General features: G+C 43.7%; 1 protein-coding gene across 18 annotated transcripts in view; it reads right to left on the bottom strand.

Annotated features, from left to right (window-relative positions):
- The window catches only part of LOC132398701 (uncharacterized), a 173,400-nt gene that overhangs the window by 85,015 nt on the left and 60,789 nt on the right, over positions 1 to 27,596 (bottom strand). For 15 of the 18 annotated variants that reach the window (XM_059978497.1, XM_059978507.1, XM_059978502.1 and 12 more), the window contains 4 exons: positions 21,053 to 21,211; positions 17,963 to 18,181; positions 14,393 to 14,517; positions 1,940 to 2,090 (listed from right to left, as the gene is read on the bottom strand). In XM_059978497.1, the coding sequence (XP_059834480.1) occupies positions 1,940 to 2,090; positions 14,393 to 14,517; positions 17,963 to 18,181; positions 21,053 to 21,211 (654 nt within the window). The remainder of the gene's footprint in view (positions 1 to 1,939; positions 2,091 to 14,392; positions 14,518 to 17,962; positions 18,182 to 21,052; positions 21,212 to 27,596) is intronic. The other 3 variants (XM_059978493.1, XM_059978494.1, XM_059978500.1) reach the window with 3 other exon arrangements.

Here is a 27,596-nt window from a genome sequence, read left to right as displayed (position 1 = left end):
GCTGATTCATTATCCCTCTCAATCCCGTTCTCCTGCCTTCTCCCTGTAAGCTTTGACACCCTGACTAATCACGGACCTATCAACCTACACGTTAAATCTACCCAATGATGATGTCTGTGATAATAAACCTGATTCTGATATATAAGGTAGATAACAGGAAACGTTTGCTGGTGGAAAAGGGCAAAGTTTAAAGGTGAGGGATAAGAGATTGAGAAGGGTGAATGGAATCTGAAACTTGCTTCCCGAGTGGGTATTCGAGGCAGAGTGTTTGAGTATTTCACAATGTTTGAGAACAGTAGCTAGAGGAGCATCTGTTATTTAGAGATACAGCATAGTAACAGGCCCAATGACTCCCATTTGACCAATTAACCCACTAACCCTTACATCTTTGGAATGTGGGAGGAAACCGGAGCACCCAAAGGAAACCTACACAGTCACAGGGAGAACGTACAAACTCCTTACAGACAGCAGAAGGAATTGTACCCTGATCACTGACACTGTAATAGTGTAAACGCTAACCACGCCACTACTGTTTTGTATGACTTGAAGTCAAATTCTAATTGTCAAAGGTCCTAAAATGCATCTTGTGATGTTTTAACTGAGTTAAAGGAGTAATAAAGAAGAGCATCAAACATCTTAGTCCGGGGGTTTCCAACCTAGGGTCCACTGACCCCTTGGTTACTGGAAAGAGTCCATGGCATATAAAAGGTTTGGAACCCCTGTTAGTCTGTGCTTGATTTTTTTTAAATTTAGGAATGAAATCTAGTGTAATACACTGCTTCAGAAGGAGCTGAATCTTTGGAAATCTCTTTGCCATAGTAATGTAGAGCTTAGAGCGATGCTATTTCAGCTTGGGGCGTTCCAGAGTTTGGAATTCAATTCCAGTGCCATCTGTAAGGAGTTTGGACATCTGCTCCCCCACCCCCATGACCGCGAGGGTTTCCTCCTGGTGCTCCAGTTTCCTCCTACAGTCCGAAGACCTACCGGTTAATAGGTTAAACGGACATTGTAAATTGTCCCCCGATCGGGCCAATGTTAAATAGGTATGTTGATGGATGGTGCGGCCGCTGAGCCAGAAGAGCCTGTTCCATGGTTTACCTCTAAATAAGTAAATAAATTCACTGAACATTAATGATATTCAGTCTTTGAAGTTTGGATAGGAAGGGAATTGAGTGATTTGGGGGTCAGATAAGGTCAGAATTAGAATCAGAATCAGGTTTATTGACACTGCCTTATATGAAGTAAAGTTTGTTGTTTTGCAGCAGCAGTATAGTGCAAAGACATAAAAATTATGATAATATTACAAATTAAATCAATAGTGCCATCAAAGGACTTGATGAAAACCTGGGTGGCAAGGGCAGTAAGTTCAGAATCAGATTGATAGGACTCGTATGATGTAAAATTGCCGATATGCAACAGCAGTGCAGTGCAAAGTCATAAAGGCTAATGTCAATTTTGATAAGATTAGAAGAGTGTTTAAAGGTTCTGAGCCTGTACTCACAGCAGTTTAGAAGAATGAGGAGGATTCTCATAATATCTATTGAATGTTGAGGGCCTAGATAGAATGGACATGGAGAGAATGTTTCCTACGCCATGGGAGTCTAGGACCAGATGGCACAGCCTCAGAATAGAATGATGTCCTTATAGAACTGTGATGAGGAGGAATTTCCTTAGCTAGAGGGTGGTGAGTCTGTGGAGGCCAAGTTATTGAGTATATTTAAAACAGAGGTTGATGGGTGTTCGATTAGTAAGGGTGTGAAAGATTACAGGGGAAAGCCAGGAGAATGGGGTCGAGAGAGAAAATAATTACCCACAATCGAATTGTGGAACAGACTTACGAGGCTGAATGGCTTAGTTCTGCTCTTGTGTCTTATGGTCTTACAGTCTTTTGATTCACAACACAAAGATGTAATGACAAAGAAACAAGTCTTAAGCGTACCGGCTGGCGGTGGAGAAGAGCCTTGTCCTTTCTCGCCGGGTGAGATGTTGACTTCAGACTGGTGGACCTTCTCAGGGTGGGCTGCTGCCCACAATGCCTGCACTACAGGAGCGGAACATGGGGATGGGATTGTCCTGCTTGACTGTGCAGCCTAAGTGGAGATGTATAAAATTCAGCAATGCAAACAAAGTATGGCAAGAAGCTTCTCCTATTGTAAGACTCATTTCATTGTTTGAGATTATAACGTTCCACAAATCAATGCAAATAAATTCATTAATCAAGCAGCGTGCTCAGAATTGAATCCACATCATGTAAAGAAATTGAATATCCCATCTCTCTCTAGTCATCTCTCAATCCATCCCTATGTCTATTACAGAACCAGAATCAGTTTTATTATCACTGATGTATGTCATGAAATTTGTCGTTTTGCAGCAATACATTAAAAGTTACGATAATTTACAATAAGAATATATGGTATATAATAAATAGAGCAAAAAGAGAACAAAATAGTAGGTAGTGTTCAAGCATCCATGGGATGTTCAGAAATCTGATGGTGGAGGTGAAGGCACTGTTCCTAAAACATGACTGTATGTCATCAGGCTCTCTGATGGTAGTAATGAGAAGAGGGCATAGCCTGGATAGTGAAGGTCCTTAAAGATGGATGCTGCCTTCTTGAAGCATCACCTTTTGAAGATGTCACCAGATGAGACAACATTTCTCCGGATCAAGGTGTAGAACACAGTAGTACACATAACACAGAGACAACATACAATAACTTAGGAAAGTAAGAAGTAATTTACAAATGAATTATGCATAGATGAACAAAACAAAGTGCATAAATTAAAGCAACACACACAAAATGCTGCCTGGCCTGTTGGGTTACACTAGCATTTTGTGTGTGTTGCTCGAATTTCCAGCATCTGCAGATTTCCCCGTGTTTGGATAAATTAAATATTGTCAGATACAGATTAACCAGTGACGCTTCAAATGTGATGAGGCAGGGAGTTCAGAAGCCTAACAGCCTGAGGAAGAAGCTGTTTCCCATCCTGACCGTTCTTGTCTTTATGCGTTGGAGCCTCTGCCTGATGGTAGAAAGTCACAGAGGATGCTGGATGGATGGGTGGGATCCTTAATAACACTAAGGGCCCTGTGTACGCAGCACTCCTGATAAATGTCTCCAATGGATGGTAGGGAGACCGCTATGATCTTCTCAGCTACTCTCACAGTCCTTTGCTGGGACTTCTGTTCTGACTGTGCCTCTCTCTCTTTCCATCATTATAATCATATAACCATATAACAATCACAGCACGGAAACAGGCCATCTCGGCCTTCCTAGTCCGTGCCGAACTCTTAATCTCACCTAGTCCCACCTACCCACACTCAGCCCATAACCCTCCACTCCTTTCCTGTCCATATACCTATCCAATTTTACCTTAAATGACACAACTGAACTGGCCTCTACTACTTGTACAGGAAGCTCATTCCACACAGCTATCACTCTCTGAGTAAAGAAATACCCCCTCGTGTTTCCCTTAAACTTCTGACCCCTAACTCTCAAATCATGTCCTCTCGTTTGAATCTCCCCTACTCTCAAAGGAAACAGCCTATTCACATCAACTCTATCTATCCCTCTCAAAATTTTAAATACCTCGATCAAATCCCCCCTCAACCTTCTACGCTCCAATGAATAGAGACCTAACTTGTTCAACCTTCCTTTGTAACTTAAGTGCTGAAACCCAGGTAACATCCTAGTAAATCGTCTCTGCACTCTCTCTAATTTATTGATATCTTTCCTATAATTCGGTGACCAGAACCACAAGTTATTTACCAGTTATTTGCAATTTTCCTGCATGCCAGCAGAAATGAGGACAACTTTATTTTGGAGTGAGTCATACATCTGTAGAATTCATTGCCATAAATGACTGTGGGGGCTAGGTCATTAGGTGTAGCTAAAATGGAGGTTGATGAGTGTTTCATTACGCAGGGTGTCAAAGGGTATGGGGAGAAGGCAGGAGAACAGGGCTGAGAAGGAAAATTTATCAGCCTTGGTGGAATGGCAGAGAAGATTTGATAGGCTGAATGGCCTAATTCTGTTCCTATGTATTAAGATCTTATGGTCTTACTCTGCTGACATCCAGTGCATGATACAGAGCTACAAGAAATCTAGAGGTGTGTTGTATTGATTCTCTTCCCTGAGGGCAGTTCCAGAACCCACTCACAAAGGAAAAAGGCTATTTCAATTACAGAGAGAGTTAAACTGAAATTCAAGTTGAATTATTATTCAACCATATACAATAATACAGCCAAACGGAACACCATTTCCCCGGGACTGAGGTACAGATCACATTACTGACAGTCACACACAGCACACAGCACATCGAGCACATTTAATTACGATAACAGGAAAACATAGTCACAAAATAACGATAATCTAGTCCAAGTCCATGAGTGTCACAGCCTGTAGATTGATGGTGCATGGGATGTTGTCCTGGAGCCACGTTTCTGCAAGAACAAGTCCACAGCAGTTCCTCATCTCACTCAGTGCAGCCGCAGACGAAAGCAATCCGGCTTGTCTTCCACTGAGTGAACGCTGGAGAGCAGTACCAAGGGGAGAGCCCAGCCCACAACACAGCATGGACTGCAGCTCTCGCCCATACCACCTCTGAAGTCTCTGCCCTGGGTGGCTGCAGAACGTGACCCTGCTGCATGAAGGCCTCATCTGCGCAACGCACAAAAACTCAAGTGTTAAGGGTTGTTATGACCTTGCACCTTATTGTCTGCCTGCATTGCACTTTCTCTCAGGCTGATGCACTTTGTTCTGTTATTGTTTCCCTTGTATCTCCTCACTGCACTGTTGTAATGAATTGATCTATACGAAGAGTAATAAAGTTTTCCATTGTAGCTCGGTACATGTGACAATAATAAACCAATTCCAATTCCAGCTCAGAAAAGCAGAGGAAAGGACTGACAACACACACACAAAATGCTGTTGTAACTCAGCGGTTCAGGCAGCATCTATGGAGAGGAATAAACAGTCAGTGTTTTGGGCCGAGACCCTTCATCACAACTTAACACTTCAATAACACTTAGACCATCCTGCAGAGTGTCACAGCCAGTGACGTACTTCCTTCAAGTGCAAGCACTCAGTTTTGGAAGGTGAAAGGCTCTAAGGCCCCAAGCTGGTGCTGTAGTAGAATTACACTGACCACTGTTACCTGTTCTCCTTCCTTCTCCTTGTAACCTTTGACATCCTTACCCATGAATCTCTTGTTTAAATGTACCCAAATGACTTGGCCTCCACAGCCATCCGTAGCAATGAATTCCACAGATTCACTACCTTCTGGCTGAAGAAATTCCTTTTCATTTCTGTCTTAAAAGGGACATCCTTTTATTCAGAGAATGTGCCCTCTGGCCGAGGACTCTCCCAATATTGGAAACATCCTCTCCGCATGCACTCTCTCTAGGCCAGGGGTTCCCAACCTTTTTTCAAAATCAGAATCAGAATCAGGTTTATTATCACTGGCATGTGTCGTGAAATTTGTTAACTTAGCAATGGATCCCTACTATTAAACGAGGGTCCTGCAGACCCCAGAATGGGAACCTGTGACAAGGTCTATCAATTTTTGCCCATATCGTTCCTTCCTGGGAGACTCTGACCCCTGATATTAGGTGGGACACTGAGAGAACCCACTTCCCCCCAGCACTCTTGCAGTGACTACTGAACTAGTGGCAGGATCCTGACAAGAGGATGCCTTGATCTCAGTCACCACACTTGGAATTGAACCTGCTTCGGGCTGATACATCCAGTTCAGCTCCACAGTCCAGTTCACATTGCTTACCCCGCTACCCAATTGTCAGTGCTACTGAGGTGCTGTACGATATTCGTTGACGAGGTCATTTTTCACATTACAGTATGGTTCACATAGGTTATATACTTCAATGCTGCTTGCTCATTGGAATTGTAATTGGGATTGGAATCGGCTCATTGTCACATACACAGACTTGCAGATTATTCTCGCAGATCTGATCATTACACAGTGTTTTGAGGTAGTACAAGATAAAATAGTAACAGAATGCAGAATAAAGTCCAGCAGCTTCAGCAAAAGTGCAGTACAGGCAGACAATAAGGTATAAGGTGATTTTATTGAAAAGTACAGATAAAAAGTACAAGCATGGTGCCAGGTTCTAAGGACCTTAGTGTAAAGGGGGGGTTTCGTCTGGGTTTGTGATCCCGGACAAGCCCCCATAATGTAACCCCCTGGGTTGCCTCAGGCTCACTCAGCTCGTTCTCGTCTAGGGGGAGCAGCCTTCGGTCCTGCCAAACTGGGTAATCAGCTTGTGTGGATGCTGTGTGATGTCCCCACCTCGCCAAAGAACAAATAGGACACCATATGCAATTAAATGATTACAATTTATAAAGATTACTATAACTGATTAATAACCATACAGTATACATGAAGGAAAAGAAAATAAAGTAAAGGCGCCAAACTTATCAAAGTCCAAACCACTTTGTGCACAACCGTTGGAGCTCAATTACTGAAGTCTTCTGTCCACCATTCGATCCCCTCCGAACTCCTCGACTCGCAGCTCAGGACCACCCGAAGTGGTCAACCAAGCACATCTATCTTTGTTTCTTCTCCTCAGGGTACCTCCCGGCCTTGGACCCCCCGCTTGGGGTCCGTTCCTCGCCCAGTTTACAGCATCATGTCCTCTCTCTCTCTCTCACCCCCTAGCGCCGATCTCCCCAAAAGCCCGCCAACAATAGCTTACAGACTCAGAAGAAAGAACAACATTAATCCCAATTGGTTTACAAAGGAATATAATTCTCGTTATCAATAAATTTTAACCCAAATAAGCTTCCAACACTCTCTCGCAACAAAGAAGCATTCCTACTTTTAACAAAACAAAGAAGCTATTTTGATTAACATACACAGCAACAAAGAAAAAGAAGAAACCCCCCTTTACATTAGTTATAGGGAAAGGTTGAAAAAAGTTAGAACTTTATTCCCTGGAATGTAGGAGAATGAGGGGAGAGTTGACAGAGGTATACAAAACGATGATAAGTAGAGATAGGGTAAATGCAAACAATGGTTTTCCATTGAGGTTGGGTAAAGCTAGAATGAGAAGTCATGGGTTAAGGGTGAAAGGTGAATTATTTAAGGATAACATGAGGGGGAACTTATTCACTCAGAGGGTGATGAAAGTGTGGAACAAGCTGCCAGCAGAAGTGGTGGATGTGGGTTCAATTGCAAATTTAAGAGAAGATTGTTTAAGTGCATGGATGGGAGTGGTATGGAGGGCTGTGGTCCAGATGCAGGTTGATGGGATGAGGTAAAATAACAGTTTGGCACAGTCTAGATGGGCTGACGGACTTGTTTTTGTGATATAGTGCTCTATGACTCTATAACTCTATGTCATAATGAGGTAGATTCTGAGGTCAAGAATCCATCGTATCGTCCTGGGGTACTGAGCACTGTTACTAAAGGTATGAGGTGAGAGAACCTCAGCAGAGTACACCAACAATGGGAACAATGGTTGGCTGCATGCCATGTTCATCAGATCCTAAGAGAACTGTAGAGAAACAAGCCTGTCAGCCAAGAATGAGGTACTGAAGCCTTTGGTCCCACACCAACAGCTACAAGAACATTGATTACCCATCAGGCCTTTGAACCAGAGGGGATAACTTTACTCCACTCTCCCATCACTGAACTGTTCCACAATCTATGGACTCTCTTTCACGAGCTCTTCATCTCAACTTCTCAATATTTATTGTTTATTTATTTAACCATATTTATTATTGTTATTTTGTTTTTTCTCATTTTCGTATTTGCACAATGTGTTGCCTGTTGCACATTGGTTGTTTGTCGGTCTTTGTGCAGTTCTTCATTGATTCGATTGTGTTCCTTAGTATTTATCATGAATGCCTGCAAGAATATGAATCTCAGGGTAGTATATGGTGAATTTTATATATATATCTAAATTTACTTTGACCTACACCATTGAAAGCATCATGGTCAAATACTCAGGAACATAAGAAGCTGCAGAGAGTGGTGAACCCTGCCCAATACATCATGGGCACATCCCTCGCCACCATCGGTAATATCCACAGGAGGCGCTGCCTCAGGAAGGGAGCATCCATCAACAAACATCCCCACCACTGTGCAATACCCTCTTCTCACAAAAGCCTTCTGGCAGGAGGTACAGGAGCCTGAAGTCCCACACTACCAGGTTCAGAAACAGCTATATCCCTTCAACCATTCAATTGTTGTACCAGTGGGCAAAACCCTAAAGATAACAGTTTAGCAATATCATGCCACTTTGATCAGTTTGCACTAAAATGGACTTCGTTTTTATTTATTTATTCTGATCATGCTTTTTCTTGTAAAATTGTGCATAATTTATGCTTAATTAATTACATGTTCAAGTTTATTGTCATCCTAACTTTACATATATATAACCAAATGAAACAACGTTCCTCTGGATCAAGGTGCACCTATAAATCCTATATCGTGCACAGCACATAAAACAAAATATTACCAACAAAAACTTAAAAAATAAATAATTTGAAATTCATGTTTTGCACAGCCCAGCTAAACAGTATGTTTTCTCTGGTGAATCATAGAAACATAGAAACTGACAACACAATACAGGCCCTTCGGCCCACAAAGCTGTGCCGAACATGTCCTTATCTTAGAACTACCTAGGCTTACCCATAGCCCTCTCTTTTCCTCAGCTCCATGTATCCATCCAGGAGTCTCTTAAAAGACCCTATCATTTCCGCCTCCACCACCGCCGCTGGCAGCCCATTCCACTCACTCATCACTCTCAGAAAAGCGTACCCCTGACATCTCCTCTGTACCTATTTCCAAGCACCTATGCCCTCTCATGCTAGCCATTTCAGCTCTGACTGTCCACACAACCAATGCCTCTTGTACACCTCTATCAGGTCACCTCTCATCCTCTGTCACTCCAAGGAGAAAAGGCCGAGTTCACTCAACCTACTCTCATAAGGCATGCTCCCCAATCCAGGCAACATCCTTGTAAATCTCCTCTGCACCTTTTCTATGGTTTCGAAGTCCTTCCTATTATGAGGCAACCAGAATTGAGCACGGTACTCTAAACTCAATCTTAAACTCAATCTCATGATTGATGAAGGCCAATGTGCCGTATGCCTTCTTAACCACAGAGTCAACCTGCATAGCAGCTTTGAGTATCCTATGGACTTGGACCCCAAGATCCCTCTGATCCTCCACACTGCCAAGAGTCTTAGCATTAATACGATATTCTGCCATCATATTTGACCTACCATCTTGTCTATCTGATGCTCTGTGTCTGTGATGTTGCTACAAGCAGGTTTTTCATTGCACCTGTTCATAAATGTACTTGTACCCATGACAATTAACTTCACTTTAACCTTGACTGACTACACTAATCTCATTTATCCCTATTAGCTCTGTAACCTTCTATACTTTGGTAGGACAAGTACTTGGTAATACAAATACATCACTTTAGAACAGAGATGTGGAGGAATTTCTTCAGCCAGAGGGTAGTGAAGCTGTGGGATTGTTTGCCACAGCCTGCTATGGTGGCCAAGTCATCGGGTATATTTAAAATGGAGGTTGATAGGTTCTTGATCACTCAAGTTGTCAAAGGTTACAGCAAGAAGACAGAAGAATGGGGTTGAGAATGATTATATATCAGCCATGACATAATAGCAGAGCAGACTCGATGGACTGAATAGCTTAATCCTGCTCCTTAATGGGTCTTAGGGTCTATTTATCTCAAAGTTTCTTAAATGTTGTGAGAATTCACTGTTACAGACTTCCTTGGTGGCCAGGTCATTGAATATATTTTTCTTGATTAGTAAAGATTACTGGGAAAAGGCAGGAGAATAGGGTGGAGGAGGATAATAAGCCAAGTCAAGTCAACTTTTATTGTCATTTCGACCATAACTGCTGGTACAGTGCATAGTAAAAATGAGACAACGTTTTTCAGGACCATGGTGTTACATGACACAGTACAAAAAACTAGACTGAACTATGTAATAATAAAAAAAAACAACACAGAGAAAGCTACACTAGACTACAGACCTACACTGGACTGCATAAAGTGCACAAAAACAGTGCAGGCATTACAATAAATAATAAACAGGACAGTAGGGCAAGGTGTCAGTCCAGGCTTCAGGTATTGAGGAGCCTGATAGCTTGGGGGAAGAAACTGTTACATAGTCTGGTCGTGAAAGCCCGAATGCTTCAGAGCCTTTTCCCAGACAGCAGGAGCCATGATGGAAGTTTCGAATGGACTTGATGGGCCAAATGGCCTAATTCTGCCTTCACCATCTCCTCAGACAGTGTGTTCCAGGTTTCAGCTACTGTCCGGGTGAAAAACTATTGGCCCACTGGTCCTCTCTAAACCTTCCATTCCTCACCTTAAACATGTGGTTTCACCTTGGACGTCCCCACTTTGAAAGAAAGATTTTTACAGTCTATCCCCATCCTTATCTCATAAACTTCCATCTGAGTGGTGTGGCAGTGTAGGATTTTGTGAATAAAACATATGAGAGATTCTTTATGTGAACAAAAGCCACAGCCCTTTACTTCCATTACAAACCAAAAGCAGTCGTTTTACACTGGCGTCGTTACATCAGACACTGTCTCTTAAAGAGTGAACACCTCAACTCAGTGAGAGTTTTTGTGAATTATGTAGAGCAGTTCCTATTACGAACAAAATGTGTCATTTGTCACCCATTACATTACCCTACAGCAGTAGCTGGAGTAATGCCTTACAGTGCCAGCATACACTGATTGGGGTTCAATTCCCACTGCTGCCTGCCTGGAGTTTGTACGTTCTCTCCACGACCACGTGGTTTCCTCCCACGTTCCAAAGATGTACAGGTTAAGGTTAGTATGTTGCGGGCATGCTACGTTGGTGGCGTAAGTGTGGCACCACTCGTCGGCTGTCTCCAACACATCCCCAGACTGCGTTGGTCATTGACACAAACGACACATTTCAGTCGGTGTTTCGATGTACATGTGACAAATGAATATAATCTTTCTTCTTTAAGGTCACCTCTCAGCCTTCTCTGCTCCAGGGAGAACAAACCCAAGCTAGGCAGCCCCTCCTTATAACTGTAGTGTTCCAATATAGGCAACATCACTGATGAATCTCCAAATGAGAAAACTTATCATTCCAATTTCTTAAGCACCTTTGATGTCCATTCAGCTCTGAACCACACTTATAATTTTGTAATCATCCAGAGCTATCCCTGTGTGTGAGGAAAGCTCATAAACGGCTCCCTCACTCTCCTGATGCCCTGAAGAGTGCTTGGATTCATTCCATCTGACCCAGGTGTCTAATAAATATTCAGCACATCAGTGTCCAATTAGCATTTTCTTCCTAATCCCTCTGTTCCCTCTCAGCATCAGAACCTCTCTCTCGTTCACAGTTGGGAGGTCACACAAGTGACCCCTACAACAACAGTTGAAAAAAAATCATTTACCATTTGTATTCTTTCATGTTCCTACACCACTCTCTCACACTCGCTCTCCTTCAGTAGGACTGCACACAGTTAGGACTGCACATTGAAAGCACACAGTTTGCTTTCAATGTGTTGCAAGCATTGGGGGGGAGAGAGAGAGCGAGAAAGAGAGGGAGAGAGTGAGTGAGGGAGAGAGAGAGAGAAACTCTTAGATAGGTACATGTATGATAGAAAAATTGAGAGCTGTATAGGATGGCAGGGTTAGTTTGATCTTAGATTAGGTTAAAAGGTCAGCATAACATCATGAGCAAAAGGGTTGTACTGTCCTAATAAAACACAGGACATAGGAGCAGAATTTTACCATCTGGCCCATCGAGTCTGCTCCACCATTCCATCATGGCTGATTTATTATCCCTCTCAATCCCGTTCTCCTGCCTTTTCCCCATTACCTTTGACACCCTGACTAATAAAGAACCTATCAACCTTTGCTTTAAACATACCCAATGACTTGGCCTGCACAGTTGCCTATGGCAATGAATTCCATAGATTCATCACCCTCATCTCTGTTCAAAATGGATGTTCCTCTATTCTGCAGCTATGCCCTCCAGTGCTAGATTTGACGACTCCTCCCCACATCCATCCTGTCTAGGCTTTTCAATATTTGATTTCAATGAGACCCCCCTCATTCTTCTAAACTCCAGTGAATACCACACCAAGCTCACAGTTCAGGCCCCAGTCCAGAACCCCAGGGGCAAATTGCCCCCTTGCTTGGCGTAGGCAGTTTGACTGTGAGGGCTGAGGGCAATCACACAGAGCTGCGACATGGTGGTTCAAGGCTGCATCCCGGCAACATAACGAGGCTGCCCATTGCTGTGAAAAAGAAGCAGTCACTCCCAGAATCATAGAGCATGTAGACAGGCCCTTTGGCCCATCTTGCCCATGCTAACCATGGTGTCTACGGGCTACTCCCCTTTGTCTGTGTTTGGTTCGTATCCCTCTAAAGCTTTTCGGTCTGAATGTTATTTAAGTGTTGTGGTGTCCCTGCCTCAATGCTTCCTGTGGTAGCTCATTCTACATTCCCCACAGCGTCTAAGTGAATGAGTTGCCCCTCTAGTTCCTATCGAGAATCTCCCCTCTCACCTTAATTCTATGCCTGCCGGGATTGATTCCCCATCCCTGGGAAAAAGACATAGTGCATTGACCCTATTTATACAATTCTACATTGGGACAGAGGGAGAGAAGGGGGGGAGAGAGAGAGAGAGAGAGAGAGAGCATTTTTTACTGTGTCAACCAGGGAATCCAGTAAGGTAACAGTGATGAAAAGATTGGCTCTCACAGTAGAATGGGGATGAACAGACAGATGGGTGCGACAGCAGATGGATAAATGAGAGGGCCTATGGGAATGTGATTCATTGGACTCTGTCACTCTGTGAATCATGCCCTGTAGTACATTGACAGAATTCCTCAGCAGAACCAGTACTGTTTCTCTCAAACAGTCGTTAACGTACATCAGAAACAGAATCAGGTTTATTATCACTGGCACATGTAATGTGATTTGTTACTTTGCAGTAGCGGTAGAGTGCAAGACATAAAAATTACTGTAAGTTAAAGAAAATAACAAACAGTGCGAAGGAGGAATAATGAAGTGGCATTGGACCATTCAGACATCTGAAGTTTGAGGGGAAGGAGCTGCTGAGTGCAGGTCTTCGGATTCTTGTACCTCCTCCCTGACAGTAGTAATGAGGAGAGGGCATGTCCTGGATGGTGAGGGTCCTTAGAGATGGATGCTCCCATCCTGAGACGTCTCCCTTTGAAAATGTTCTCGATGGTGGGGAGGCATGTGCCGGTGGAGATGCTGGCTGAGTCTACAACCCTCCGCAGCCTCTTGTGATCCTGTGCATCGAAGCCTTCATACCAGGATGTGATGAAGCCAGTTAGAAAGCTCTGCACTGGACATCTGCCAACATCTGTATGCATCTTTACCCCACCCCCTCTCCTTTTTATTCTGGTGCCTATCCTGTTCTCTCTGTCATGAAGTCTTGGTATGAATTGTCGGCTATATTCATTTCCATAGATGCTACCTGACGTGCTGCGTTCCTCCAGCGTTTTATGTGTGATGCTTAATATTTAAACTGGCCTCTTCCCCTACTATCCCAGCAACCCATACCAAACACCTCCCACTCTCTGTGTAAAATACTTGCACGTCACCTGTCTTCAAAAAGCAATGGCTCAAAAAGGCGACATCCTTCATTAAGGACCCCCGACCATCTCCCAAGACATGCCCTCTTCTCAATGCTACCATCAGGGAGAAAGTACAGATGCCTGAAGACACATACTCAATGTTTCAGGAACACCTTCTTCCCAACCACCATCAGATTACTGAATGGACTATGAATCCATGTACACCATCTCACAGGTGGTGGAGAAGGAGTGCCAGGGGCAGGGGTGGTGCAGGTGCAGACACACCCAGCCCTGAGACATCAGATAAGGTCATTTGTTTCCAAACAATTGCTTTATTGATCATTACAGAGTGTCCTTCTGGGTTTCCCCACTCCCTCCCCTCTCCCTTCCCCTTTTTGCAACCACAATTCCCCTCTCCCTGCCCCCCTTCCCACTCTCAGCCCACAATAGAGACCCATTTCAGAATCAGGTTTATTATCACTCACATACGTCATTAAATTTGTTACAATACTATGCAAAAGTCTTAGGCACCCTAGCTGTATACTGTATATGTGACTGAGACTTCAGCACTGTGCTGTATATATGTTCATATTGTAATTTATATTTTTTATTACTCTGTACTGCTGCCATAAAACAACAAATTTCATGACATCTGCCAGTGATGTGACCAGATTCTGATTCTGATATCACACGTAATCTCCTCCACCATTGAGATTCCCTTAAATGCTTTCATTAAACATCATATATCGAGTGTTTATCAAGTATCAGGAAAAAAATGGCTGGTCACCTCTCACCTTGTGTGACAAATCATCAGCCGTCGTGAGACAGTCGAGATCCACGTCATCCTTGTTAGTCCTGTGGGTAGGAGTTGGTGCCTGTGCTGGTGAGCTGCTAGCTGGGCGAGGAGCCAGTGAACCTGCTGTGGAACAATGATATGTTGTTGAGCTCCTGTGGTGGCATTGGAGAGCATCCAGAGGAGGTTCACGCGAGTGATTCAGTGAATGAAAGGGTTAATGTATGGGAAGCATTTGATTGCTCTGGGCCTGTACTTGCTGGAGTGTAGAAGAATAAGGGGGAGCTCATTAAATCCTATTAAATATTGAAGGGCCTTGACAGAGTGGATGTGGAGAGGATGTTTCCTATGGGTGGATCTTGGACTAGAGGGCACAGCCTCTGAATAGAAGGACGTCCATCCAGAACAGAAATGAGGAGGAATTTCATTATCCAAAGGGTGGTGAATCTGTGGAATTCATTACCACAGACAGCAGTGGAGGTGAAGTGATTGGATATATTTAAAGCAAAGGCTGATATGTTCTTGAGAGTAAGGGCATCAAATGTTTTATGGTCTAAATGCCCTACAATTGCCTGCCCAGGTGTCAACACCACAGCCATAGCAGCTCACCAGTGCCTCTCCTTCCTCGAGAGGCTAAAGGAATTTAGTATGACCCCGTCCAGCCCCACCATTTTGTATTGATGCATCACAGAGAACATTCTGTCTACATGCATCACAGCTTGGTACAGCACCTGCTCTGCCTGTAACCACAGGAAGTGCAGAGATTTGTGGACACATCACAGGAAACCATCTTCCTGTCTGGGCACTCTCAGTCACAGCCTCACTAAAGTAGTCAGCATAACCAAAGACCCCGCCTAAAGAAGTTAACCTCCCTCCACGGATTGTGTCAACACCTCTCACTGCCTCAGTAAAGCAGCTAGGATAAACAAAAACCTCACCCTCGCTGGACATTCTCTCCTCCCACCTTATCCATTGAGCAGAAGATACATTGCTCAAGGACAGCTTCTATCAGATTGTTATATATCTTCTGACCAGTCCTCTGGTATGATCAGATGGACACTTGACCTCACAATCTACCTTGTTATACCTTGCAACTTATTGTCTCCCTGCACTTTCTGTAACCATAATATTTTATTTTTCTCTATTCTGTAACTATTTCCCTTTGTACCACCTCAAGTCAGTCCTGCAATGAAATAATCTGCATGGACGGCAGGCATAACAAAGTTTATCAATGTATTTCGGGACAAAATAAAGTTACTAATTCCATCTGGGTACACCACCGAAATCCCCTCTGTAACCTGACTTGGAAATATTTCACCGCTCTTTCAGTGTCATTTAGTCTAAATGCCAGAATTCCCTCCTCAACGCCATGTGGGAGCAGAACCACCACAACTTAAATTCACTAGAACCTTCTCCAGAGCAAATAACGTTGGCCTCCGCACACTGGAGGACAGGAAGACTCTACAACAGGTAGTCAAAACTGTCCAACGCATTACAGGCATCAACCTGCCCACCATCAAGGACGCATTTACAGGGAGGTGCAGGAAAAGGGTCAGTAACATCCTGAAGGATCCCACCTACCCTGATCATAGATGATTTGTCCCACTCCCATCAGGGAGGATGCTACACAGCATCAGACTCAAAAACAGTTACTTTCCCCAAGTAGTAAGGCTGATCACTAACCCTCTACTCCACACCCCCAACAACCACGGTCAGAGTCATCTTATGTACAACACTCCTGTGTCTAGCGTCACTTCATGGACATAAAATCAATCTATGTATAGAAGCTATCTTATGCGTTTATATTATTTTTTCATTATTACTATTGTGTTCTTTATCTAATTGCATTTTTTGTTGTTGTTTTATCACTAATTGGGTTCTTTTTTGTTATGTTCCGTGTTGTTCTGCTGAGCATTGTGGGCATGTCATGTTGGCGCCAGAATATGTGGTGACATTTGTGGGCTGCCCCCAGTCTACCCTTGGGAGTGGTGACTGCTAAAGCAAATGACACATTTCAATGTACACTTCAATGTATGCTTCAATGTACACATGATAAACAAATTTAAACTTTAAATTTTTACTATTGCTGGTGGCTATCTTAATTTTCTGTAACCATCTGGTTTCAGATATCTGAAAAAAATTGTTACATTATGAAAAGTTGTATCCTGTGAGAAGTGACATCCAGTAAGACCATAAGACATAGGAGCAGAATTAGGCCATTTGGCCCATCAAGTCTGTTCAATCATGGCTGACCCATTTCTCCCTCACCCCCAATCTCCTGCCTTTACCCCATAACCTTCATGCTCTGACTAATCAAGAATCTATCAACCTCTGCTTTAAATGTACCCAATGACTTGGCTTCCATAGCCACCTGTGGCAATGAATTCCACAGATTAACCTGTTCACTGGGAAAAGAAATTCCTCCTCATCTCCATTCTAAATGGATGCCCCTACGTTCTGAGGCTGTATCAACTCCCTCACCATAGGAAAAATCCTCTCCATATCCACTCTATAGGTCCTTTCAACATTCGATAGCTTTCAATGAGATCCCTCCCCTCCATTCTTCTGAATTCCGGTGAGTACAGGGCCAGAGTCATCAACACTCCTCATATGACAAGGATTTCAATCTTGGAATCATTCTTGCGAACCTCCTTTGAACCTTCTCCAATGTCAGCTTATCCTTTCTTAGATAAGGACTCTAAAACTCTCACAATACTCAAGGTGAGGCCTCACCAGTGCCTTATAAAGCCTCAGTATTACATTGTTGCTTTTAAGAGAAAGATCGTCTGTTCATGTCAACCTGTCAATCTGATGTAAAAAAAAATCACAGATGCTGGCAACCTGAACCAAAAAGAAGGAAATGGTCATTAGGTCAAACAGCATCTTGGGAGGGAGAAACAGCATCAGTGACCCTTTGTCCAGTCCTAAAGTCTGACATGACAAATGTTCCCATCCAATGTTCAGTTCTGGTCACCTCATTATAAGGAGGATGTGGAGGCTTTAGAGAAGGTGCAGAGGAGATTTGCCAGGATGCTGCCTGGATTAGAGAGCATGTTTCATGGGGATCGACTGCACAAGCCAAGGTTTTTCTCTTTGAAGTGAAGAAGGATGAGAGGTGACTTGATAGAGGACTACAGGATTAAACACAGAGTGGACAGCCAGCACCCTTTTTCCCAGAGTGGCAAAGCTAATACCTAGGAGCAAAATTTTAAGGTGACTGAAGGAAAGTATAGGAGGGATGTCAGAGGTAAGTTCTTTACGCAGAAGGTAAGTGCGTGGAATGCCCTGCCAGGGGTGCAGATACATTAGGAGCATTTAAGAAACTCTAAGAGAGACATGTGGATGATAGAAAAATGAAGGGGTACATGAGAGGGAAGTGTTAGATTGATCTTGGAGTAGGTTAAATGTGGTCTAGGGGCCTGGACTATGCTGTGATGTTCTATGCTCTATGTTCTACATTCTTTGTTGTATACGTACACTTTGATAATAAATTTTATTTTGAACTTTGAGCTAATGTAATGCAAATGCACTCTCTGGATACCTGGCCATGTAATATTGCAGTTGCACCTACCATTAATCTTGGATCTGCCATCATCTTCCTCTGCCACCCCTCCGGCCATCGCTTCTGTGCTCTCTGTTATTGCAGCCTGAGTCAATTGCTCCCCAAGCTGGTTGGTGTCCCAATGCTGAATGAAGACCTGGTGGTCCAGCAGTGACAGTCTAGCTTCAGCCAATGTCTCATCAGCCCAGGACGAGGTGGTCTGAGAAAAAGATGATCTTCTGATCAGCTCTGTAGAGTAAAAGTGGGGCACATTATGTGATGCAACAACGACAGTACAAATATCCGATTATAGAGCACGTCTCTCAGAATTAGCCATACCAAGAGGTGTAGCAGAAGAACTTTCATTGTTGTGTTCAGTTCTGGTCACTTCATTATAGGAAAGATGTCAAAGCTTTAGATAGGATTCAGAGGAGATTTACCAGGATGTCGTCTGGACTAGAAGGCATTTCATATCAAGATAGGATGAGCAAGCAAGGGTTTTTCTGTTCAGAGTGAAGGAGGATGAGAGGTGACTTGATAAATGTATACAAGATGATACGAGGCATACATCGAGTTGATAACTAGACCTTTTCTCAAAGCCAAAATGACCAATATGAGGGGACGTAATATTAAGGTGATTGGAGGAAAGTATTGGGGGATATCAGAGAGTGGTAGATGTATGGAATACCTTACCATGGATGGTAGTAAAGAAAAATACATTAGGGCATTTAAGAATCTCTTAGATAGGCATATGGATGAAAAAAAAAATGGGGGGCTATGAGTGAGGAAAGGGTTAGATTTATATTAGAATTAGTTAAAATGTCGGCACAACATCGTGGGCCAAAGGGCATGTATTGTACTGTACTGTTCTATGTTGTAGGCATCACTGAACCATGGCTGATAAAAAATTGTAGCTGGGAGCTTCATGTCCAAGGATACACGTCGTATCGAAGGGACAGGCAGGTAAGCAGAGGGGATGGCAAGGCTCTGTTGGTAAGGTGATATAGGATCAGAAGACATTGAGTTGTTGTGGGTAGAGCTAAGGAACTGCAAAGGTAAAAAGACCCTGATGGGAGTTGTATACAGACCTCCAAACAGTATTAAGGATGTGGTCTACAAATTGCAATTGGAGATAGAAAATGCATGTCAAAAGGGCAACGTTACAATAATCATGAAGGACTTCAACATGCAGGTAGATTGGGAAAATCAGGTTGGAGCTTGCCGGATTCCAAGAGGGGGAATTTCTAGAATGCCCACGAGGCAGCTTTTTAAAGCAGATCATGGTTGAGCCCACTAGGGGATCAGCTATCCTGGATTGGGTGTTGTGCAATGAACTGGAATTGATTGGAGAGCTTAAGGTAAAAGAATCTTTAGGGGAAGTGTTCATAACATGATTGGATTCACCCTGGAATTTGAAAAGGAGAAGCTAAAGTCAGATGTATCAGTATTACAGTGTTGCAACCACTTCTCTTTCTATTATATCTCAATGACTTGGGCGACAGAATTGATGACTTTGTTGCAAAGTTTGCTAACTAGAGTGATAAACCCAACAGAACCACTTCTGACAGGAGAAGGGTCAAAGGCAGGTTACTGGTGCCTTAAAACTGCTCGCTTCGGGCAGATGAGGCTTGTCAGCCACGGTTGGCAGCTCATCTAGGAGAAAGAAAACTGATCTCATACCTCAGTTGCCTTGCATCAGTACACACTCATGGGGAAGGCTTTGGGAGTAAACCCCGAGGGAAAAATCTGAGCTGGAGTCCCTGAGGCACTCCTACATTGAGTTCCATGTTGACTGGAAATTCTTGCGATGCTGCTGGTACCAAACTGTATTGGTCTCTGCCATTCTGTTGGGTTCATCAGATGCATGGGAAGGGACAGCTTGCTCTTCATATCATACTGCACAGGCTTGTGTATCTGGACAGTTAGGGCACAACATCCATGGTCAACCCTCACTGATGGAGGCCTCACTCACTCATTTGCAGATAATACAAAGATAGGTGGAGGGGCAGGTGGTTTTGAGGAAGTACAGAGGCTACAGAAGAATTAGACAGATTAGAAGAATGGGCAAAGAAGTGGCAGATGGAATACAGTGTGAAGAAGTGTATGGTCATGCACTTTGGTACAAGAAATGAAAGGGTAGACTATTTACTAAATGGAGAGAAAATTCTAAACTCTGAGGTGCAAAGGGACTTGGAGTCCTTGTGCAGGATTCCTTAAATTTTAATTTACAGGTTGAGTCTGTGGTGAGGAAGGTAAATGTGATGTTAGCATTCATTTCAAGAAGACTAGAATATAAATACAAGGATTTCATGTTGAGGCTTTATAAAACACTGGTGAGACATCACTTGGAGTATCGTGAGCAGTTTTGAGCTCCTGTCCAGACTGACACTGGGGAGGGTTCTAAGGAGGTTCATGAAAGTGATTCCAGGATTGAATGGCTTGTCATATGAAGAGTGTTTGATGGCTCTGAGCTTATGTTCACTAGATTTCAGAAGAATGAGGGGTGATCTCATTGAAACCTATGGAAGGCCTTGATAGAGTGGATGTAGAAAGAATGTTTCCTATGGTGGGAGAGTTTAAGACCAGGGAACACAACCTCAGAATATCAAGGCGTCCATTTAGAACAGAGGTAAGGAGAAACCTCTTCAGCCAGAGAGTGGTAAATCTGTGGAATTTGTTGCCACAGGCAGCTGTTGAGGCCAGATCTTTACATATATTTAAGACAGAGGTTGATAGATTTTTGATTGATAAGGGCATGAAGGGATACGGGGAGGAGGCAGGAGATTGGGACTGAAAGACAAAAAGGATCAGCCATGATGATATGGCAGAGCAGACTCCATGGGTCAAATGGTCTTATAGTCTTTCCTGCCCACCTCTTTGTCCTGGACACATACAAGTCCTGTAACATTTAAGGCATTGGGTATATGGAGAGGAGGGCTTGGAGGCTAATGGACTGACCATGAGTAACTGGGACTAGCGGGGAGGATGCTGTACCCATTAAGCCAAAGGTCCTGTTTCCATGCTCAATGGCTCTATGACTCCATATCTTTGAGTTGGAGAAAGTGGGTGGATCTAAAGGAGTCAATACGATATTCAGTTAGAGGAAGGACTTGACCCAACCTGAATCAGACACATCTTCAGCCGTACCACGCAGAGTGTGGTGGGACGAAGATGAGCCGGTGCGTTGGATGATCTCGTCGAGCTCCTCATATGCACTGAGGTCACTGTAGCTGTGATTCACTCCACCACCACTCCCACGTGAGCAATCGTCTAAACTTCCTGTGATGGGCACAGAGAATGAGAGATGCATAAGGTCTTGCAGGGGCATAAGGGAAATAGGACAACTTATATTAGGGTTGTATAAGGGAAATCCATCTCCCTTAGGAAATGCTTCTGATGTTTGGGCAGATCCTATTGCTCAATTCCAACTGACTGAGTCCACAGGAGTGGAGGGTGTTCTCTGTGTTGGATTCCAATGTGTTTGTTCCAAGGTTCTTTCAGAACTCAGGAAAGAGGCATAGAACTTGTTGCTTCATGATTGTTGATTAAATGCTCCTAAAACAAAGCAAATTGGAAATGTAGAGCTGCAAAAGTCTCATAGCTAAGAACAAAAAACAGGAAAAGGACTATAGGCGACAGGCAACATGTTCATCTCTTTTTATACTGTAGGTAAGAAACATTCCACTCAAATTTGTAGGTAAGAGTTAACCGATCAAATAGCCCCTATTCAAATAATGCAATGCCAGAGAACTTCCTGGAAATTTTCAGAATGATACAGAGAACTGTGCCCATTAGGGTCACACTGAACAACTGCATTTTCATACTGTGACCACCAGGCAATTAGATGTTAAAACTGCAAAGAAAACAGTCCAGTCCAACATCTGCAACAATTGAGGTGAGACTTCAGGAATGGATATCAGCCTTGCCAGCTACATCTAGGTTCTGCTTGTCTTTGTAGATGCTGTCAACTCGTCAGGGATAAAGCATGCACTTATGCCACATACAAAAGCAAAGATGAAAGATTAGCATTATTTGTTGCATATACATTGACATATATAGTGAAATGTGCTGTTTGCGTCAATGACCGAGGATGCACTAGAGGTAGCCCACAAATGTCACCGTGCTTCTGGCGCCAATATACACCCCTACAATTTACTAACCCTAATCTGCACATCTTTGGAACGTGGGAGGGAATCAGAGCACTTGGAGGAAATCCAAGTCGTCACAGGGAGAACGCACAAACTCTGTACAGACAGCAGAGGAAATTTAACTGTGATCTTATCGCTGGTAGTGTAAAGCATTATGCTACCATGTGCCCCAATCCTACTGACTGGGGACAAACCTGTTGGACAGGGAGGAGCAGGTGCTGGCCTACACACCACGGATTTACACAGAGCTTGCTGGGATTTTGGGATTCTGATTCTAAACCAACATATCTTCAATCGTGCCTTTGAATTTTTTGCATTCCGGTCCAGTATTTGGATATTTTTTTTCTTTCATTGATTAGTATAATTTTTTTGTATAACTTACGTAGAACTTATATTCTGTGCGTTGTTTGTACCAATATGCCTGTGATGCTGCTGCAGGTAAAGTTTTCATTGTAACACACACAAAATGCTGGAGAAGCTCAGCAGGCCAGGCAGCATCTATGGAAAAGAGTACAATCAAAGTTTTGGGCCTAGACCCTTCAGCAGGACCGAAGAAAAAAAAAAGAGTAATAGAGTTAAAAGGTGGGAAGGGGGAGAGAGAAAGACAACGTGATGGGTGAAACCAGAAGGGGGAGGGATGAAGTAAAGAGCTGGAGAGTTGATTGTTGAATGAGATACAGGGCTGGAGAAGGGGGAGTCTGGTAGGAGAGAACAGAAGGCCATGAAAGAAAGAAAAGGGGGAGGAGCACCAGAGGGAGGTGTTGGGCAGGTAAGGAGATAAGGTGAGAGAGGGAAAAGGGAATGGTGAATGGTGAAGGAGAGGTGGGGGGGGGGGGTATTACCAGAAGATTGAGAAATCAATGTTCATGCTATCAAGCTGGAGGCTACCCAGATGGAATACAAGATGTTGTTCCTCCAACCTGAGTGTGGCCTCATCACAACAGTAGAGGAGGCCATGGATGGACATATCGGATTGGGAATGGGAAGTGGAATTAAATTGAGTGGCCACTGGGAAATCCTGCTTTTTCTGGTAGATGGGGCACAGATGCTCAGCAAAGCGGTCTCCCAATCTACGTCAGGTCTCACCAATGTACAGGAGGCCACACCGGGAGCACCGGGCACAGTATATGGGGGTCATATACTGTGACCCCATATCCTGTGTTTATAGTATATGACCCCAGGAGAGGTAAGTGTCAGCTCTCCTGGAAGGACTGTTTGGGGCCCTGGATGGTGGTGAGGGAGGAGGTGTAGGGACAGGTGTAACAATTGTTCTGCTTGGAAGGATAAGTGCCAGGAGGGAGATCAGTGGGAAGGGACAAATGGACATAGGAAGTGATCCCTGTGAAAAGCAGAAAGTGGGGATGGGAGGGAAAGATGTGTTTGGAGGTGGGATCCCACTGGAGGTGGCAGAAGCTGCAGAGAATTATGTGCTGGATGCGGAGGCTGGTGGGGTGGTAGATGAGGACAAGAGGAACCCTATCTCTGTTAGGGTGGTGGGAGAATGGGGTAAGAGCAGATATGCATGAAATGGAAGAGATGCAGTTGAGGGCAGCATTGATGGTGGAGGAAGGGAAGCCACTTTCTTTGAAGAAGGAGGACATCTGCTTCGTTCTAGAATGAAAAGTCTCATTATGAAAGCAGGAATTGAGGGAAGGGGATGGGTTTTTACAAGTAACAGAGTGGGAGGAGGTGTAGTCCAGGTAGAGTGCGAGTCCATGGGTTTATAAAAGTTTTCATTGTCCTTGCCATACTTGTGCACATGACAATAAATTCAACTGGACTTGAAGGCATCTAAAAGAGTGAAGAACAGCATCACTAATTGCTGGGGAGGAACAAACTGATGGGGAGAGTGGTCCGCATCCAGTTAACGGACAAGTACACCTTCATGGGCAGGAGATGCAGATGGTACAGGGACTCCTGAACGGGCTGAACCTAACCTGCCCTTCCTCTCCCTATAACCCAACCCCTTGACTCCGAGTGACATCCTTGTAAATCGTTTCAGCATCCTTTTTCCAGTTTAGTCACTTCTTTCCAATAGCAGGGGGAATGCAATACTCCAAGTGTGGCCTCACCAAGAATAACACAGCACATTTCAGGAACACCTTTTATCCTCCGCCGTCAGTTTTCTAAACACTTCATGAACCCATGGACACTTCCTTCTTCCGTTGTGGACTACTTACTTAATTTGTAAATTAGTAATTTTCACATCTTTGCATTATTCTTCAGCCACAAAATAACAACTATTGCATTATGTTTCAGTGATAGTAAACACAAGGTGGTGATTGTGGGAGATTTTAATTTTCCACACGTAGACTGGGAAGCTCATTCTGTAAAAGGGCTGGATGGTTTAGAGTTTGTGAAATGTGTGCAGGATAGTTTTTTGCAACAATACATAGAAGTACCGACAAGAGATGGGGCAGTGTTGGATCTCCTGTTAGGGAATGCGATAGGTCAGCTGACAGATGTATGTGTTGGGGAGCATTTCGGGTCCAGTGATCACAATAGCATTAGCTTCAATATAATTATGGAGAAGGACAGGACAGGACCTAGAGTTGAGATTTCTGATTGGAGAAAGGCTAACTTTGAGGAGATGCAAAGGGATTTAGAGAGAGTGGATTGGGTCAAGTTGTTTTATGGGAAGGATGTAATAGAGAAATGGAGGTCATTTAAGGGTGAAATTATGAGGGTACAGAATCTTTATGTTCCTGTTAGGTTGAAAGGAAAGGTTACAGGTTTGAAAGCACCATGGTTTTCAAGGGATATTAGAAATTTGGTTCGGAAAAAGAGGGATGTCTACAATAGATATAGGCAGCATGGAGTAAAGGAATTGCTTGAGGAATATAAAGAATGTAAAAGGAATCTTAAGAAAGAGATTAGAAAAGCTAAAAGAAGATACGAGGTTGGTTTGGCAAATAAGGTGAAAGTAAATCCGAAAGGTTTCTACAGTTATATTAAAAGCAAGAGGATAGTGAGGGATAAAATTGGCCCCTTAGAGAATCAGAGTGGTCAGCTATGTGTGGAGCCGAGGGAGATGGGAGAGATTTTGAACGATTTCTTCTCTTTGGTATTCACTAAGGAGAAGGATATTGAATTGTGTAAGGTGTGGGAAACAAGTAAGGAAGTTATGGAACCTATGATGATTAAAGAGGTGGAAGTACTGGCGCTTTTAAGAAATTTAAAAGTGGATAAATCTCCAGATCCTGACAGGATATTCCCCAGGACCTTGAGGGAAGTTTGTGTAGAGATAGTAGGAGCTCTGACGGAGATCTTTAAGATGTCATTAGAAACGGGGATTGTGCCAGAGGATTGGCATATTGCTCATGTGGTTCCATTGTTTAAAAAGGGTTCTAGAAGTAAGCCTAGCAATTATAGACCTGTCAGTTTGACATCAGTGGTGGGTAAAATCCCCTCCCCCTTCCCTCAACTTCTAATCCCCACTCTTACCTCTTCTCACCTGCCTATCACCTTCCCCTGGTCCCGTCCTTCTTCCCTTTCTCCGATGGTCCACTTTCCTCACCTATCAGATTCCTTCCTCTCCTACCCTTTACCTTCCCCACCTGGCTTCACCCACCACCTTCTGGCTATCATCCACTCCCTCCCTTCCTCTTTTTATTCTGGTGCCTTCCTCTAGGTACATAATTCAGGCCGTGACCTGAAATATTGAAATGTTTATCCCTCTCCATAAATGCCACCCAACCTGCTGAGCTCTTCCAGCATTTTGTGTGTATTATTCTGGATTTCTTGCATCTTCAGAATCTCTTGTGTTCATAGACATAAGCAATTTTAAAGCACAGCAGAGTTCTCCACAATATCCCTGTTAGTAGCCATCACTTTGTCCACAGCGTCCTGATCAGTAGCCATCACTTTGTCCACAGCGTCCTGATCAGTAACCATCACATTGTCCACAGTGTCCTGGACAATAGCCATCCCATTATCCACAGATTCCCAGTCAGTAACCATCTCATTGTCCAAATATTCCAGTCAGTACCCATCTGCTTATACACGGTGTCCCAGCCAGTAGCTATCTCCTTGTCTACAGTGTCCCAGTCAATAACAATCTTATTGGCACAGTATCCTGGTCAGTAGCCATTTCATTCTCCAGAGTATCATAGGCAGTATGGATCTTCTTGTCCACAGTATCTCAGATAGTAACCATCCCCTTGTCCACAACGTCCTGAACAATAGCCATCTCCTTGTCCACAGTGTCTGAATCAGTAGCCATTTCATTATTAAGGATATTGGGTTGTATGGGATGTCCAAGGAGGGGTAGCACCTCTTGTGAAAGGACCTGTCATGTCTATTCCAGGGCAGCCCACACATCTTTGTTCCCAACCAGACACTCAGCTCCCAACTGTGGTTCTAAGTAACTGTTTGCATGTGGCAGCAGCCACAACCCGGACACCGGTTCAGCAGGCGGGCTGCACCAGGTGAGGCCGGCAGACAGTAATAATATCCTGGTGAGATAGGGACATGCCTGTTATAGCTTGCAAAGTGAACTCTGGTGGACTGAGCGGGTAAGGCTAGGAAGGCATGACTGCAATGCTTTGGGGAGAGCGAAGGGCATGACAAGGCACAGTAGATATCATGGCCATTCACAGCAGCCAAGGAAAACCCCAGCTTGTGATGCTTATTCATACTGCTGGACCCAGACTTCTGAGATGAGAGAATGCAATGGCTTAGCCACTTTAAAAACCCTGCCCCACAGGTTTCCCGTCATCGTCAGGCATGATGGATAACCACCGTTAAGGATATTAGTAAGGTCCATTATTAAGTATGAGTTTGCAGGATACTTGGAGGCACATGATAAAATAGGCCAGATTCTACATGGTTTTCTTCAAGGGAAATCTTGCCTGACAAATCTGTTGGGAATCTTTGGGAGGAAATAACAGGCAGGATTGACAAAGGAGAATCAACGGATATTGTTTACTTAGACTTTCAGAAGCCTTTGACAAGATGCTACACAGGAGTCTGCTAAACAAGATAAGAGCCCACGGTATTACAGGATAGATACTAACATGGATAGAAGATTGGCAGACTGGCAGGGGGCCACAGACAGATGTGGAGGCCATGTCAGGAAGTATATTTAAAGCCAAGGTTGATAGGTTCTTGATTAGTAAGGGCGGCAAAGGTTACAGGGAGAAGGAAGAAGAATGGGGTTGAGAGAGATAATAAATCAGCCATGATGGAATGGCACAGCAGACTTGATGGGCCGAATAGCCTAAGTCTTCTCCTATGTCTTATGGTCTCATTCTCCACAGTGTCCTGGACAGTAGCCATCTCATTGTCCATAATGCCAGAATGCTGAGCCAGGCTCATTTACATTCTTATTTTTCTCTCAGCAAGACAGAGAAACACTCAGACCAGGCTACTTCTAGTTTCCTAGGACAATTAGCATGGAAGGAATTATTTGACAAGACACTTCAAAGCATATTGTGCCTGTCAGCTTCCCCATCATCTTCAGTCTGAACACATTACCCCAAACACTGAGAGCAGTGAAAGGGACGTTCAAGTGAAGT

This window comes from Hypanus sabinus, chromosome 8, assembly GCF_030144855.1.
Source record: "Hypanus sabinus isolate sHypSab1 chromosome 8, sHypSab1.hap1, whole genome shotgun sequence".
NCBI classification, from domain to species: Eukaryota; Metazoa; Chordata; class Chondrichthyes; order Myliobatiformes; family Dasyatidae; genus Hypanus; species Hypanus sabinus.
Note: the sequence above shows the minus strand (reverse complement) of the source record. Positions and strands in the feature narration are given on the sequence as shown.